This window comes from Strongylocentrotus purpuratus, unplaced genomic scaffold (assembly GCF_000002235.5).
Source record: "Strongylocentrotus purpuratus isolate Spur 01 unplaced genomic scaffold, Spur_5.0 spur5_scaffold_12, whole genome shotgun sequence".
Lineage (NCBI taxonomy): Eukaryota > Metazoa > Echinodermata > Echinoidea > Camarodonta > Strongylocentrotidae > Strongylocentrotus > Strongylocentrotus purpuratus.
In genome coordinates, this window is record NW_022145597.1 from 6,646,835 (window position 1) to 6,660,639 (window position 13,805).

General features: G+C 37.3%; 1 protein-coding gene across 5 annotated transcripts in view; it reads right to left on the minus strand.

The window, feature by feature from the left end:
• Nucleotides 1-10,448, minus strand: part of LOC100891364 (TBC1 domain family member 24) — a 44,851-nt gene extending 34,403 nt beyond the window's left edge. The window contains exons 1-4 of one of the 5 annotated variants that reach the window (XM_030981711.1): nt 10,319-10,448; nt 6,843-7,002; nt 883-1,964; nt 762-849 (exon numbers count right to left, since the gene is read on the minus strand). In XM_030981711.1, the coding sequence (XP_030837571.1) occupies nt 762-849; nt 883-1,964; nt 6,843-6,969 (1,297 nt within the window). In that variant the 5' untranslated portion in view covers nt 6,970-7,002; nt 10,319-10,448. Of the gene's footprint in view, nt 1-761; nt 1,965-6,842; nt 7,003-10,318 lie in introns of all 5 variants that reach the window. The other 4 variants (XM_030981713.1, XM_030981712.1, XM_030981710.1 and 1 more) reach the window with 4 other exon arrangements.
• Between the last annotated feature and the right edge of the window lie 3,357 nt (nt 10,449-13,805).

Here is a 13,805-nt window from a genome sequence, read left to right on the forward strand (position 1 = left end):
AGCCCCCAAAATGCTAAAAAGAGCCCTCAAAAGTCATAAAAGAGGCCCTAAAATTTGCATAGAGTTCAATGCAAAACAAATTAAAGAGTCTTATTTTCATGCAAGCAAGCTTGAAAAGTAGCCCCCGAATTGTTTAAAGTATTTTTTTCCCTGATCATTACAAATGGGGCATCATCAATAAAGGGCAATGAACAGAATTTGTAACGATAACAACGCCATGTATGACAATACAGTAACAAGAGAGATACTAACGTCCGAACTTGAATTGTAGAACTTTTTTTGAGGAGTTTGTATACTGTGATGAGACAAATGCTACCACAATTGCTCTGACAAGATTTGCTCGACACTTTATCAGTCATAGATTTTGAGTTAGGGTAGGTATAAAGGCATGCAGACATAAACACTGAGGCCCGAATTCACAGAGGAGGTTTGTTGACAAACCTAGGTTTATGTGCGTCATAGTACGCCTTGGTTTGAAACGAGTCAAACAAACCTTGGTTTGAAACGCGCACATAAATCTTGGTTTGAAACGCGCACATAAACCTAGGTTTGTCGTCAATTCGGGCCACAATGTGCGATTGCGGAATAAAAGAATCCAGTGTCAAGACATCTTTTACGAACATGCAGTGACTCAAATATTCATGATATACAATGTACCTCATCGAAACATGATTCCTTTATGATGTACATTGTATATTCATATGTGTACATTCATGCACATGCACTTATGGAATATTAATTCTATGAAGGTTTACCGTTACCATCATTTTGTTGATCATCATTTTGTTGACTTCCTGGATCCTCGCTATTCGATCCATCGCCGCCCTCATCTTTCCTGTCTCCACCATCCTCTTCCAGTGAATCTTTTTCTTTAACCTGAACATCTTCAGGTGAATCTTTTTCTTTAACCTGAACATCTTCAGGTGAATCTTTTGTGATTTCTTTCCAAAAATCTTCATGTTGGATCATAACAAAATCGGCACTGCTGATTGACTCGGAGGCTTTGCCTGGAGCTGGTACTACATGTATGGCATGAGAGTCTGTGGACTCTGTGTTGTCTTTTTCTGATTGCTGTGTGTGGTCTGTGTGTGAGTCAGTGTGTCCGAGGACTTGAGTGGTTTTCAGGTCAGTATCAGGAGTTACCTGGACTTCTGCGTCTAAATTTTCCATGCTGGATAGGTAGGACAAAGTGTCTGGAGGGAGCCCAGTCGAGTTTCTAGGACCTGCGGAAATCTCTTTTTCAGTTGGCTCTGATTCTTCTGTTCCCACAATGGTTTCAACTGGATTTACAGGGATGTCTTGATCATTTGTGTCTAGGAGTCTAGGAGATGGATCATCTGCAACGTCTTCTGCAGTTGCTTCTTCAGAATCTTGAGGAATAGGTTCATAGAGTGCAGGTGGAATCTCTTCAGTTTCACTGTCATTGGTATTGTAATTTTGTGTTTCTGCTCGAATTTCTGCTTCTATTTCTGCAAGGATTTCTTCCGGATTGACAACAGCATCATCATCTACTGACTCTGCTGGATGGGCCATGTTTTCTAACTCTAACTCTTGGGTTTCTGCTTCTATTTGGGCAAGAACAACTTGTGGATCAATGTCCGGCTCACTTGGGCTGTCACAGACCCTGGGGCCTGTTACATCAGTATCAGGTTTTTGTTCAGTGTTGACTGTATCATTGTTTGTGTCATCTTGTGATTGCTCTTGTTGTATCTGAGTTTCTCCCAGAACGGGAGAAGTGTCTTCAGATTGTGGTGAATCAATGTCTGTCACAGGGTCGGGTGAACAACCTGTGGCAGACTGCTCAGAAGGTAATCGTGCCACAGGATCTAAGGGTATTGTTTGATCACTACTAGGGGTACAAGAAGGGTGCAGTGAAGGAGGGTCTTGAGGATCAAGAGGTTCAGAAGAAGATTCTGAGGTAGGAATAGAAGGTACAGCAACAGAGGGTGGATGGGTAGGTTCCTCTACAGGGGTGCAACAGACAGAGACAGAAAAAGAAACAATACATGGATATTAAGGGTGTACAATCTTCAAAACTGAAGCAGGATGCAGAATACATAGAATAAATTACTACAAATCCCCAACACTAATGTATGTTAATGCTCTGGACATTACACAGAAATGTCATGCTACATGTATATGTACAATGTATTGTATGTTGATAGCGAAAAGGGCATTAATAATCTTACATGAAGTAAGCGCGCAACAAACAGTATTATTTTGATATGTGGATATCATTAATTGGATAAATGGATAAGCTCTTGCCTTGGTTAAAAGCCATATTAATCATGAGTGATCATTCAAGATAGTATTGTAGTTAGTTTTTCAAGATAAACATATAGTAATGTAGTTAGTTTTATTTCCATGGGCCATTAAGCATTTACTTACTCGCATGAAGAAATAGACTACATAAAAATAAAAGCTAAATAAAAGCAATTGTAATTATCTGTATGATATGTACAGTAGTTGCCTTAAGATACACATATTTTCACATTTCTTCCTGATGAATATTATCAGGCTACTTTGGATTGTGAAAAACAATGAGAAACTGAGCTCTTTGCTTAATATGTACCAGGGGATAGTCAGGGTAATTATCTTCTTAGGAAATGAGGCATTGATGGGCTGAGAGCAAATTTTGTGAAAGAATTTTGAATCTGTTATTGGTAAGACATTTTATGAAAGAGGGCCTTGCTTGCTTTCATTCTTCAGATCTGCCATTCTTTGTTCTCTAAAAACTGATGTCTTTCTGACAGGAAAAGCATCATTCAAACACCGAAAGTGAACCTTGCAGTGGTTTCGTCACAAGTGGCTAAAATTGGTGATACTCCTCCCAAGGTTTCCTTGAAATCAGAACTTGTATCACTTTTGGACTACACTAAGGTCAGTGATTAAAGATAAACTTTAGTACTGGTAATGCGATTGCATTGTGAAAGAAAAGGTGTGGAAAGGATCAGAAACAGTTGATCATGCAGCATGTAAGTATTGGTGTGCACTGCAAGGTTCTGGAGTCATCAAAATCATCATAAATTTGACCGAGTCTTGGTAAAGTAACAATCACTTACACAGATCATTCAAACACCGAAAGTGAACCTTGCAGTGGTTTCGTCACAAGTGGCTAAAATTGGTGATACTCCTCCCAAGGTTTCCTTGAAATCAGAACTTGTATCACTTTTGGACTACACTAAGGTCAGTGATTAAAGATAAACTTTAGTACTGGTAATGCGATTGCATTGTGAAAGAAAAGGTGTGGAAAGGATCAGAAACAGTTGATCATGCAGCATGTAAGTATTGGTGTGCACTGCAAGGTTCTGGAGTCATCAAAATCATCATAAATTTGACCGAGTCTTGATAAAGTAACAATCACTTACACAGAAAGATGTATATGGGACAACACACATGGTGTCGGGGCTAGTACTACCCTGATTTCCTTATCTTTCTATGCTCATTACTCATTGTTTGGCAAATGACATTTATTTGTAATCTTGAACATTCAGTGTAAGTTTCGTTAGATTCTGTGAGAATTCATTTTCTTTTTTTACCAGAACTCAAGTTTATCTTTAATACCAGGAAACTTACGGGCACAATCTGGAACTTATAATAATAATAATAATAGCTCACATTTATAATGCGCCTAATACTTCGTTTCTAGACGTGGAACATATTATTTCCCCGGTCATCGGATTCAGGCTTACCCGCACACAAGGTATGCACATTCTCCACTCCCTGGGGAGCATTCCAGCCAGGCGCCATTTTACAAGCGCCATTGCTAATCAAACCACATTAGCTTTCGCATCCTACCGGGTACCCATTTTAACACCTGGGTGGAGAGTGGCAAATGTAGATCAATGTCTTGCCAAAGGACATTAGTGCCGCGGTGGGACTTGAACCGCGGACCTTGTGATCCACAGTCAGGTGACATATCCACTCGACCACGACAACTCTACACACTTAGTGTGGCTTCAATCCTCGCCCTTGTTTCAATAAAAACGATATTGATACATGGTGGCAGCGGTGGGATATTGAAACAGTCCTCAAACACTAAGGATTAATGAATTAATGTGACGATTACAAATGGATGATTAAAGCTTTTAGCTTGTATACAAACAAGTGCACTTTATTTATTATCCATAATTAAACCTAGACTATTTTAAAGTGGATTAGGTATCCACTTACAAGTATTTTGGGTAGTATGCAAGCACAGCCTCTAATTTGACACTTTACCACAATTCCTTAAGCCTTGAGCAAAGGCTAGATTTGTCAGTCGCTGTAGTCTCATAGTGCAGACACTGTGGCACAACGATCTTCAAACTTTATTCATGGAGCAGCAAGTGTCTACATGTATCTAGCTTCAAACCCATGTTTAATCCACTTCGATTAATATGGGCCTTTATAGATTCGAGAACAGTTTGTATCTATTTGCATATTTTGTTACCAAAGTGGAGAGCTGAGTTGCACCTGTCCAGTGACCTTGCAGAGCGGTCTAATCCCTCCTGTAAACTACGGCAGATAAGCTTTAATATGCAATCACCGGCTACGATAATATGAGATTCAAAGTGTTCATGCACATGTACTGTAGATGTGTTATCACTGAGCAATAGACAGGTTTACAAACAAATTCAAATTTATGGATGTTTATTTCCTGGCACCCTAGTGACAAGGCATTCCATTAACATGTTATTAATGAATGAGCAATATTTGGTATCCAGTCTGCATAGATTACTTGTTGCGAAATGGGCATTAGACAAACTGGGCATTAGTCAAAATTGGAATAAGACTAAATGAACAAAAGACCAAATGAAACTTGAGTGTCATTTGTATACTGCCAAACAAACTCTTCTTTTTACTTTGAAAAACACTCCCCATTCCAGGGCTAGGCATTAGCACTTGACGTGGCCAGAGTGCTTGTGTGCAGTACCTGGATACCGATAACATCCCGAAAATACTATACACCCAATAGAACAACAAGAAAGACATCATATTCCACAAGAAATTAAATTTAAAAAGAGTCAGCATCTTTGGAAATTTTACACACAAGATCATTCACAGCAAATTCCTTTTTTGGATTGCTTAAAACTTTATGGATTTTGCCATCGAAAGGGACAGGCCCCAATAAAAACATACATTACATGGCTGGTACATTACATGCAGGTAACTTAGAGAAATGTAGTAGTACGAAAAGATCTGTCTGTAACACAAAATGAAAATTTGATAATTAAAAGTTCAGTTTGAAAGATGCAACTGAATGAAAGTTTAGCTAGCATAAAGCCTCATTCAGAACCAGCTCCATATCCGAACTACACCTGTATAAGGTTCTGCCTCTGTGTGAAAATAATGATTGTCAACATTTATGCAGTTTGCGTTCCGGACACATCTATTCGTACTTCTACATTTCGCTTTTAAAGCTCATGTACATGTACATGTACCTTAGTTTACGTTTATTTAGAGCCAAAAGGGCATTAACTCTGTGTAAAAAATATATGAGTTAAGGCCCTTTCAGCTCAAAACAATTTAATCAACTACCGGTATATAGTAACTAGGGCTGCGACAAGTAGTCGAGTGCTCGCACTGTTGACAAATACTCGAGTATGATTTTTTGTACTCAAATATTCGGCCGCAAAAAAAACCCATTAAATTATTTTTAAAAAACATGGGTCTGAATATTCGAGTATTCCCTTGAAAGCCTGGGAGTTTACCCAGGTACCTCATTACACTGTTGTGTACAGCCTTAATAGTAACCTCATCGCGTCAACCATATGAATATAAAAAAGCAATGCACTAATGTACATGTAATGTGTTTCAATGATACAAATTATTCAGCAGAATAAATTACAAGCCATGATAATAAGCAAGAGAGTAATTAAACAAGCAAGCCAAATCACATGCAAGCTACATGTACATGAGAGCTGGCTGCATGTACATGTACAGTATGAAGAGGAATTCAAATGGATGTGAAAGCATTATTATTAACTTTCACATGCCGTTACAGGGAATAATTTTCCTCAAATATTTTGATTAGCAATTTCAGCTGATGGATAAATATTTCAAATGAAATTCTGTACATTTCTATGGAAGAAAACTGCTACACAAACAATATTTTGTATAGCAGTCATGCAAAAATGCATAGCAAATTGCGATGCGATACCAGGAAAATTATTCCCTGCGTTAAGTACCAGAGGGCTGCATGTAGGCGAGTCTGGCTCTTCTGGTTTAACCCATTGAATACTACAGCACAAGATACAATCATTCAGGGCCGAGGTCTTTGTACAATGTGCATTAAAAGTTTATACATAAAAAAATCACATTGTATCCCACAGGTTATGTCTGCCACATGAAACAGCCAAATGTAGCAAAACATACTGAAGCGATGAAAAATCATGGAATTCATGACTGATACAGGCTTTCAGCATGACAATGACAATATTCATAAAATCAGATTTGAGAAAATCTATATTGCTCCCCAATATTTTTAAAACATTATTATCATTTGTACAGTATGTAATTACCCCCATCCCAATTACACAATAAAACAGTTACAGTATTCTGATTTTCCATATTTTATACAATTTTCCTCTCTGGGAAGTTGGTAAGATGGTTTGTTTCCACTTTTTTGTTTCATTACAACAATACAAGAAACCAGAATTATATTCATTCATCCATTATACAAACAATTCTTTGGGTGTTCTTAAAATTTATCTTAGCCCCAAACAAAACAAACCATCAAGAAGTAGTTTACATACAGTACATGTGTACAAGGACTCTGACCTCTATCATTATCTTAAAATTCTTTCATCACAATATTTGGTTGGAAATTGGAAGTAATATATCTAAAGGCAATAATCTACCTGATGGATCCTCATCTCCATTTTTACCAGCTCCTAATTCTGTCTCTGTGGCTGGAGGATCAGTATTTGTTCCCATAGCAACGTCACCAGTCTGGGCATCACCCGTTTCATCTGGAGGAGTCGGCATGACGACTAGCTTCCCTCAGATCCTCAAGTCCAACTAGATAATGAAAAGGAACAGGTTAGGTTGGGATCAGGTAGATGGGCAAATTTTGCACTGTTGACGACTTGGACTTTAATGGCGAACAATCTTTGCTGTGTATATCCAAAAGAGTCAAACCGAGATGATGGTTCACGAATTGAAAGAGCGTCGCTCTTTCGATGATGTCACATTATGTAGACCAGGCTTGCAATCACACTGTACTGCCTTGTAATCCGTAACAAAAAAAATTAGAAAAACAAGGTCAATATACATGTAACTGATGAACTAATAAATCTCTGCCATTCACTGTTTAAATTTCAAGAAAGGTTCATAATAAGGCTGCGACGAGTACTTGAATACTCGAGTACTCGCACTGTTGATAACTACTCGAGTACGATTTCTCGTACTCGAATAGTCGGCCGCCATTTTTTTTTTTTTTTTGGCCTGCGGCTGGCACTGTCTTCTGGGAGCCTGGGAGAGTATTCGGGTACCTCATTACACGGTTATGCACAGCCTTAGTTCATAAGGTACTTTTTTTTTCCCTCATAATCATTGTCTACACAGCAAAAGATATATCTTCCTGTTTAACGTATCAAGCCAAGCGGTGCACTCACACACGGCCGATTACATCACATCATTCCCTGGCCAAGGGCGTAAACAATCCTCGAGGATGCGCGATAAATCATAACAGACAAACACAAACTTTAAAACCAGCTTCCATATCTTCCAAGTGTATGTAAAAAAAAAAATCATGCACCACTCCAACCTAAATATGAAATTTTGAAGGAGTGAAATTATTAGTATCTAAGTCAGACTTGATCTAATATCCCAACAAATAAACATCTCTCGAGCTTGACACATCTAACAATGTACACATCTAAATCTAGGTTACATTGGCATTGACGAAGCCATGGCTGAGAAGTTTATTTCACATCTAATTTTGTGTACTATACATGTATGTACTACACCTGTAGCTGCATAATCATAACCATAAACTGACATAATCAATGTTTTTATTTGCTTGAATATGCTATAAAATAATAGAACTGTACAGTTCAATGTTCATTTGTCATTTATTGATAATTTATACAAATTTATGACTTGATATAACAAACAGAGGTAGACCGCACGTACACATGTAAGAAACTGCTGCTTGCACTAAATCACAAGTTCACACCCCCCCCCCCCCCCCCCCCCCCCCCACTCCTACAGTGTATGATGTCATCAAATCATCTCCCTTTTTTAGCTCTACAATTTCGGGTTTCAGTGCTTTTAAATCCAAGTTTTCAGAAAAAATTTACTTCTGCTCTTGCAGACATTTCAAATAGCGTACATACAGTATACAATGTAGTTTGACAAATATGCTATGGTTCATAAGCTTTTGACTGTTTCCTTTTTCCAGTTTGGACTGGGTCTTTAATGAACTTCCTGTCCATAGAAATCAGTGAATAGGAAGAAGATTAGATCATTCACAATGTACTTGGTCAGTTTGTATACATTTTTGTAACTCCAATTGGTATATTTCCTCTTACATTGTAGGGATTCACCAAAGTACAAACAGGAATGACCAGAGACAGGAATTGAAGATTAAACACCTTTTATCAGGCGACAATGGCCTCAGAAAACCATGATAAGAATGTCACAGAGAAGTCTCCATTTTACAACTGCCCGATCCCGATCCCGATCACAATCACGATCATTTCAGTATCAGTTTACAATAACAATCCTAATAACATAACATGGTATTCAGTAGACAGGAATTATCGTCAGGTATGGGGAATTCTTTAATAAAATTGACATTTGTCAACCTTCCCAATGGATACACAGAGAGGCGTCAGTGAATCCAGAGGTACATGTAGTCTCAGCGGAACAACCATCGATATCAGAGACTGGATTTTTTGGTCTAGGTATTTAGTGGCATTGTTTGGAATGAAAGAAGAGGGCATTAATTGCCTTCATTCAAATTATTATCTCTTCTCTTTTCTCTTTTTTCAGGAAAGAGTTTACATGTAGGTGTAACAATACACTTGGTAAATTAACAAAATATAGGAAGAGTATGTTTTGAAAGAATATATACAGCAGTTTGAAAGAGTAAATGAAACATCCTACAATTTCCAGAAATAGTTGGATATGTACAGTGTACACGTACAAACAGACCAAACATTGATGTACACTAGTGTAAGACCTTGATAAACAGCGGTACTTCAAGATGTAATTTGTGCTCTTCTTGAGAACGCAAACGATATATTGTATACTTGCAGTGCTTCATCTGTTTATCAAACTTACAGAGATCTTAATAATACCTGATTTCAAATAGTTTCCAAATTTAGTGCGTCCATAACAATGGAAAAGCACTTTTTAATTTATTTTTACAAGAAGTCAGTTTTGGTGTTGCGCTTTTTCTTTTACCTTTTTACCTTGATGTTGGGCTTCAAGTATAATTACTTATATGCCCCTCTGCAGCAGGATTAATGCGCCTACACAGTGATTTCGTTTGTAAATTCAACTGATATTTTTTAACTGTGCTATTTTCAGTTTAGTTTCGGTTTTGGTTGCATCAGCTCAGGTTAACTGTAGTAGAGCTCTTTTGAAGGTTTCCACGGCTAAATATCTCACAATTACGATCCCATTTTTTTTTTTTACTCTGACTCTGACTTAGATCATTACTAGATTTAGACCCAGTTTGACAAAGTTTAAGCTTAAAAAAGTTAACTGTTAACTTCATGTTCAGAGCCTACAAAATTAGAATAGGATTAGATCTAGGATCTATCTAGATCTATGTAGATTCTAGATCTATAAATATGTAAGTGCATTATTTGATTAAAACAGAAACAAGACTAGGTACTACCACTACTTCATTAAACGGCTAGGCTACACTTTAATAGATCTAGGGTCTATATGGCCTAATATTCTAATAATACTAAAAATAGACTAGATGGAAATATTTGTAAAAAAACTGTTAATAGCACTCGAATGGACGTAAATTGTGGTTAACACACACACACAGTTTGCAAGAATCTTCAGTCAATTGAAGGAGGCAGACTTGATCAGAAGAAGAAGATGGACAAGCCACAGGACAGGCTACATAGTACATGTCAGCATCAAGCATCTTCCACTAAGTCTAAAGTACGACTCCCATCATATCAGATTCAACGATAATCCATTTCTACGTAGCCCGCTGGCCCAGGCGGAAGCCCAGGTGAAATACCGTAGACTCTAAGCCAGAAATTGCTAGCTGCGTCTTGTTCTCAGAATCAGCTGACTGAAGGCACTAACTTCGCTTTTACTTCACAATATTAACATCTCCATAATAATGGCAACATTGAATACTCACAGAAATATGGTGAATCTAAAATCCTTTTAGTTTCCTTGGGATGATTTATTCTCCTTTTTGGGCTCCAAGTAACCGACCGTACCACAATTTGCACCAGTAGGCCTCTGTAATGTGTATACAGTGAACGTAAAATCGTGCGCTGGTACTGGTGGCGCGCATTTCGCTCACCTGTTATACGAAGCGCACATTGATTTCAATACAGTCGTCAGTGCATGCAGCTTCGTATTAAAGTAGATGCTACATCCACCACCAAATTGGATGCGTGGATGCACTATGGGCGTTGCGCGCTCTGAGTGGATCATATTAGCTGGGCATGCCGAGAAATTATGATAAAATCCAGATAAGGTTTGAGGATCCCCCCCCCCGGGGGTGGGGGGGGGGGGGGAATCAATACATATTGGATCAAAACTGGACTGCCCAGATATATCACACACTTGCCCTGGCCCTGGCCCTTCTATAAGGAGTCGGGAGGATTATCTACTGGTACCAATTAAGATGGAAGTGTTTTATGGTTAACATTTCAGCCAAATTGTTGAAAAGGGTTCAATAAAATTCTGACTAGAGGAACCAAAAAAGTTTGAACAACCAGAACAGGACTACGAAGCAAAGTAAAGCAAAACATTTGGTCTATACTTTTACCGTAGGACTACCACTAACAATGTTTCTCAAATAATCAGTTTTATCCAATTTTATCCATTTTGCGCATTATGATATTAAAGATGAGGAAATAAAATCTCAAAAGCGTAGGAGGGGGAGATTCCAACGGGGGACTTTAGATTTAAAAAATATCATTGTCTCTGGGATTGGGCGGAAGGGGAAAGTGACATTCATGGCTGCTCATACCAAATTATATCACTACACTAAATTTCTCTTTCCCCCGCCCCACCCTTGAAGGAGCTTCCTCTCGATCGGGACAGTGACAAACGCAATTTTCAAATCACCGACCCCTCAAAAAACCCGAGGAGACAAAGTCAAGATTTTTTTCTTCAGTTACCACTTTCTGTGAACTTGGGGAGCGAACTCAACTACCTTCAAATAACTATGTGGATGACCTGTCAATTGTTAAATGTAGGAACTGTAACCGCAACCATCTGAATTACAAAAGTCTATGGACTATCATCGAATGACGATGGAAACGCCATTAATCGCAACAACAACAACAACAATCTAACCTGGTGTGATCATAATCATAATAGATGAACCCCCCCCAAAAAAAAAAAAAAAATAAATAAATAAATAAATAAATAAATAAAAAATAAATAAATAAAAATAAATGAATAAAAATAAACTCATAAATGCATAAATAAATAAATAAATAAATAAATAAATAAAATAAAATAATAATAATAATAATAATAATAATAATAATAATAATAATAATAATTTTTAAATGTGCTCAAATGAATGTTTGTTTCCTATTCTCCCCAAATCGATCCTGCAGTTTCTACTGGAAAATGAACTGGCTATACTGTAAAGGCCACCAAAATATTAGGAGTAATTATTCAGAATGACTTAAAATGGGATCAAAACATAATATCATAAACTTCGGAGCAAACAGCAAAATTCATATGCTTAGACTACTGAAACGTCATGGTCTACCCTAGCTATGATGACTTCTTGACCATAATACATGTGCTACATAAGGCCTGTCATTGAATATGCAGCCCCTGTATGGAATGGAGGCATCACTAAAAACCAAATCACCAGGTTAGAAAGAGTCAAAAAGAGAATTTTGAGAGACTCAGTGATTATCGGTGCACGTTACTCAACTTATGACACTGTCCTAGATGAATTGAAAATCGAATCTCTCTCTGATAGAAGAAAGAGTTTGTGCTTGTCGTTCTTCCAAAGACCCTAATCTACACTGATCAATTTAAACAGTAATTCTCTCCGGAAAATAATTCAAGAACACTAAGACGTAAACACCAAATCCCTGAACAATATAGATGTAAAACTAAACGAATGCAAAATAGTCCAATTCCGTACCTCATCCGTGCACTTAACCAAAGTAAACGATGAACGATCCCCCTTTTCGTGTACTCTTCAGGCTCGGCAATTTCATTACCTTTTTGTTTTGTTTTGCTTTGTTGTTCTTTGACACCCCTCTTTTTCTTCTTCTTCTTCTTGTTCTTCTTGTTCTTCTTGTTCTTGTTCTTGTTCTTGTTCTTGTTCTTCTTCTTCTTCTTCTTCTTCTTCTTCTTCTTCTTCTTCTTCTTCTATACTTCTTTTTCTTCTCCTTCCTTTTTTCTCCTTTTATTTCTTCTTTTCTTTATTTCTGGACTTATCTTCTTCTTCTCCTTTTTTCTTTCTTTCTTCTTTCCCTTCTCCTTATTCTAATTCCTTCATTCTTTGATTTGATTGGCTTGCCTTTGCCAGTGTATACACTCATACCAATTTTTTGTATTGTATTTGTTTCATGATTTTTAAAGTATTTCTTTAAAACTCCATTTTACCCTAGTTTTACCATATTGAATTGAACTTAATTGAATTTAACTGAATCTGTCATGTGACAATAGTTTATAATCCCTCTTCACCACCATCTCTTGTCTACTTTAGGCATTGTTTTATATTTCCACATTGTTTTGTTCTTTTACTCTTTTAACTCTTTTATCTTTATCTTCTCTTTCTTCTTCTTCTTCCTTTCCCTTCTTTTCCGTATCCTCCTACATCATATTTTCCATTGTCGCTTTCTACTGTACTGTTTCCTATACCTTTCCCCCTCTCAGCCTTCAGTACTCTTCCTCTTTAAATCTCTTCCATGCACTCTTAATTTCAATGAGTTATTGTATTTGCAAACGTTAATCCTCATCACCTTTCAGTTTTACTCTCGATTTTTTGGTAATTTTACCACATATCTCCTATTGTAATATTTTGTGGGCAATATTCAAGTGTGTGACAAATAATATTCTTCTGCCTGCAAAAGAAAGCCGTAAGCATTATACCCGAGCTGGAACATGACTATATACCCCACTATTTGTTAAACTGAAATGCTTAAAAGGTTCATGATATTTGGCCTCCAAATTGCGATATTTATGTTCCGTTTCAATATAAAATCGTTACCTATTAATTATCTTCAGCCATGCACAAAGAAAACGAAAGACTTGATGCATGGCTGATCGTCAACGAAACGGAGTTAAGACTTTTGTCAACTCTGTTTGTTGCTACGGCAGGCAGCCAGTGAAAACGATTTCGTTTGATCAAATTATGGAAATGCAAGCTTTACTTTAATCAAACAGGACATTGTTATTCCTGGCTCATTTTTCCTGATTAAGGTGTCATAATTATGAAAGGGCAGAACTTTCTAGAAATGTGATTTTCTCTTTGACATTCAGTGCTCGCCAAGTGGCTTTTTAGTACCCTCTCTTCGAATTGTTTGTAATCACTCATGCGTGAAATATGCATCATATGAGTTGCATTAAATGAAAGAGGAGGATCTACGCTTTACAAATATTTGTCATTTATTAATTATAATTGTGATTAAGTTATG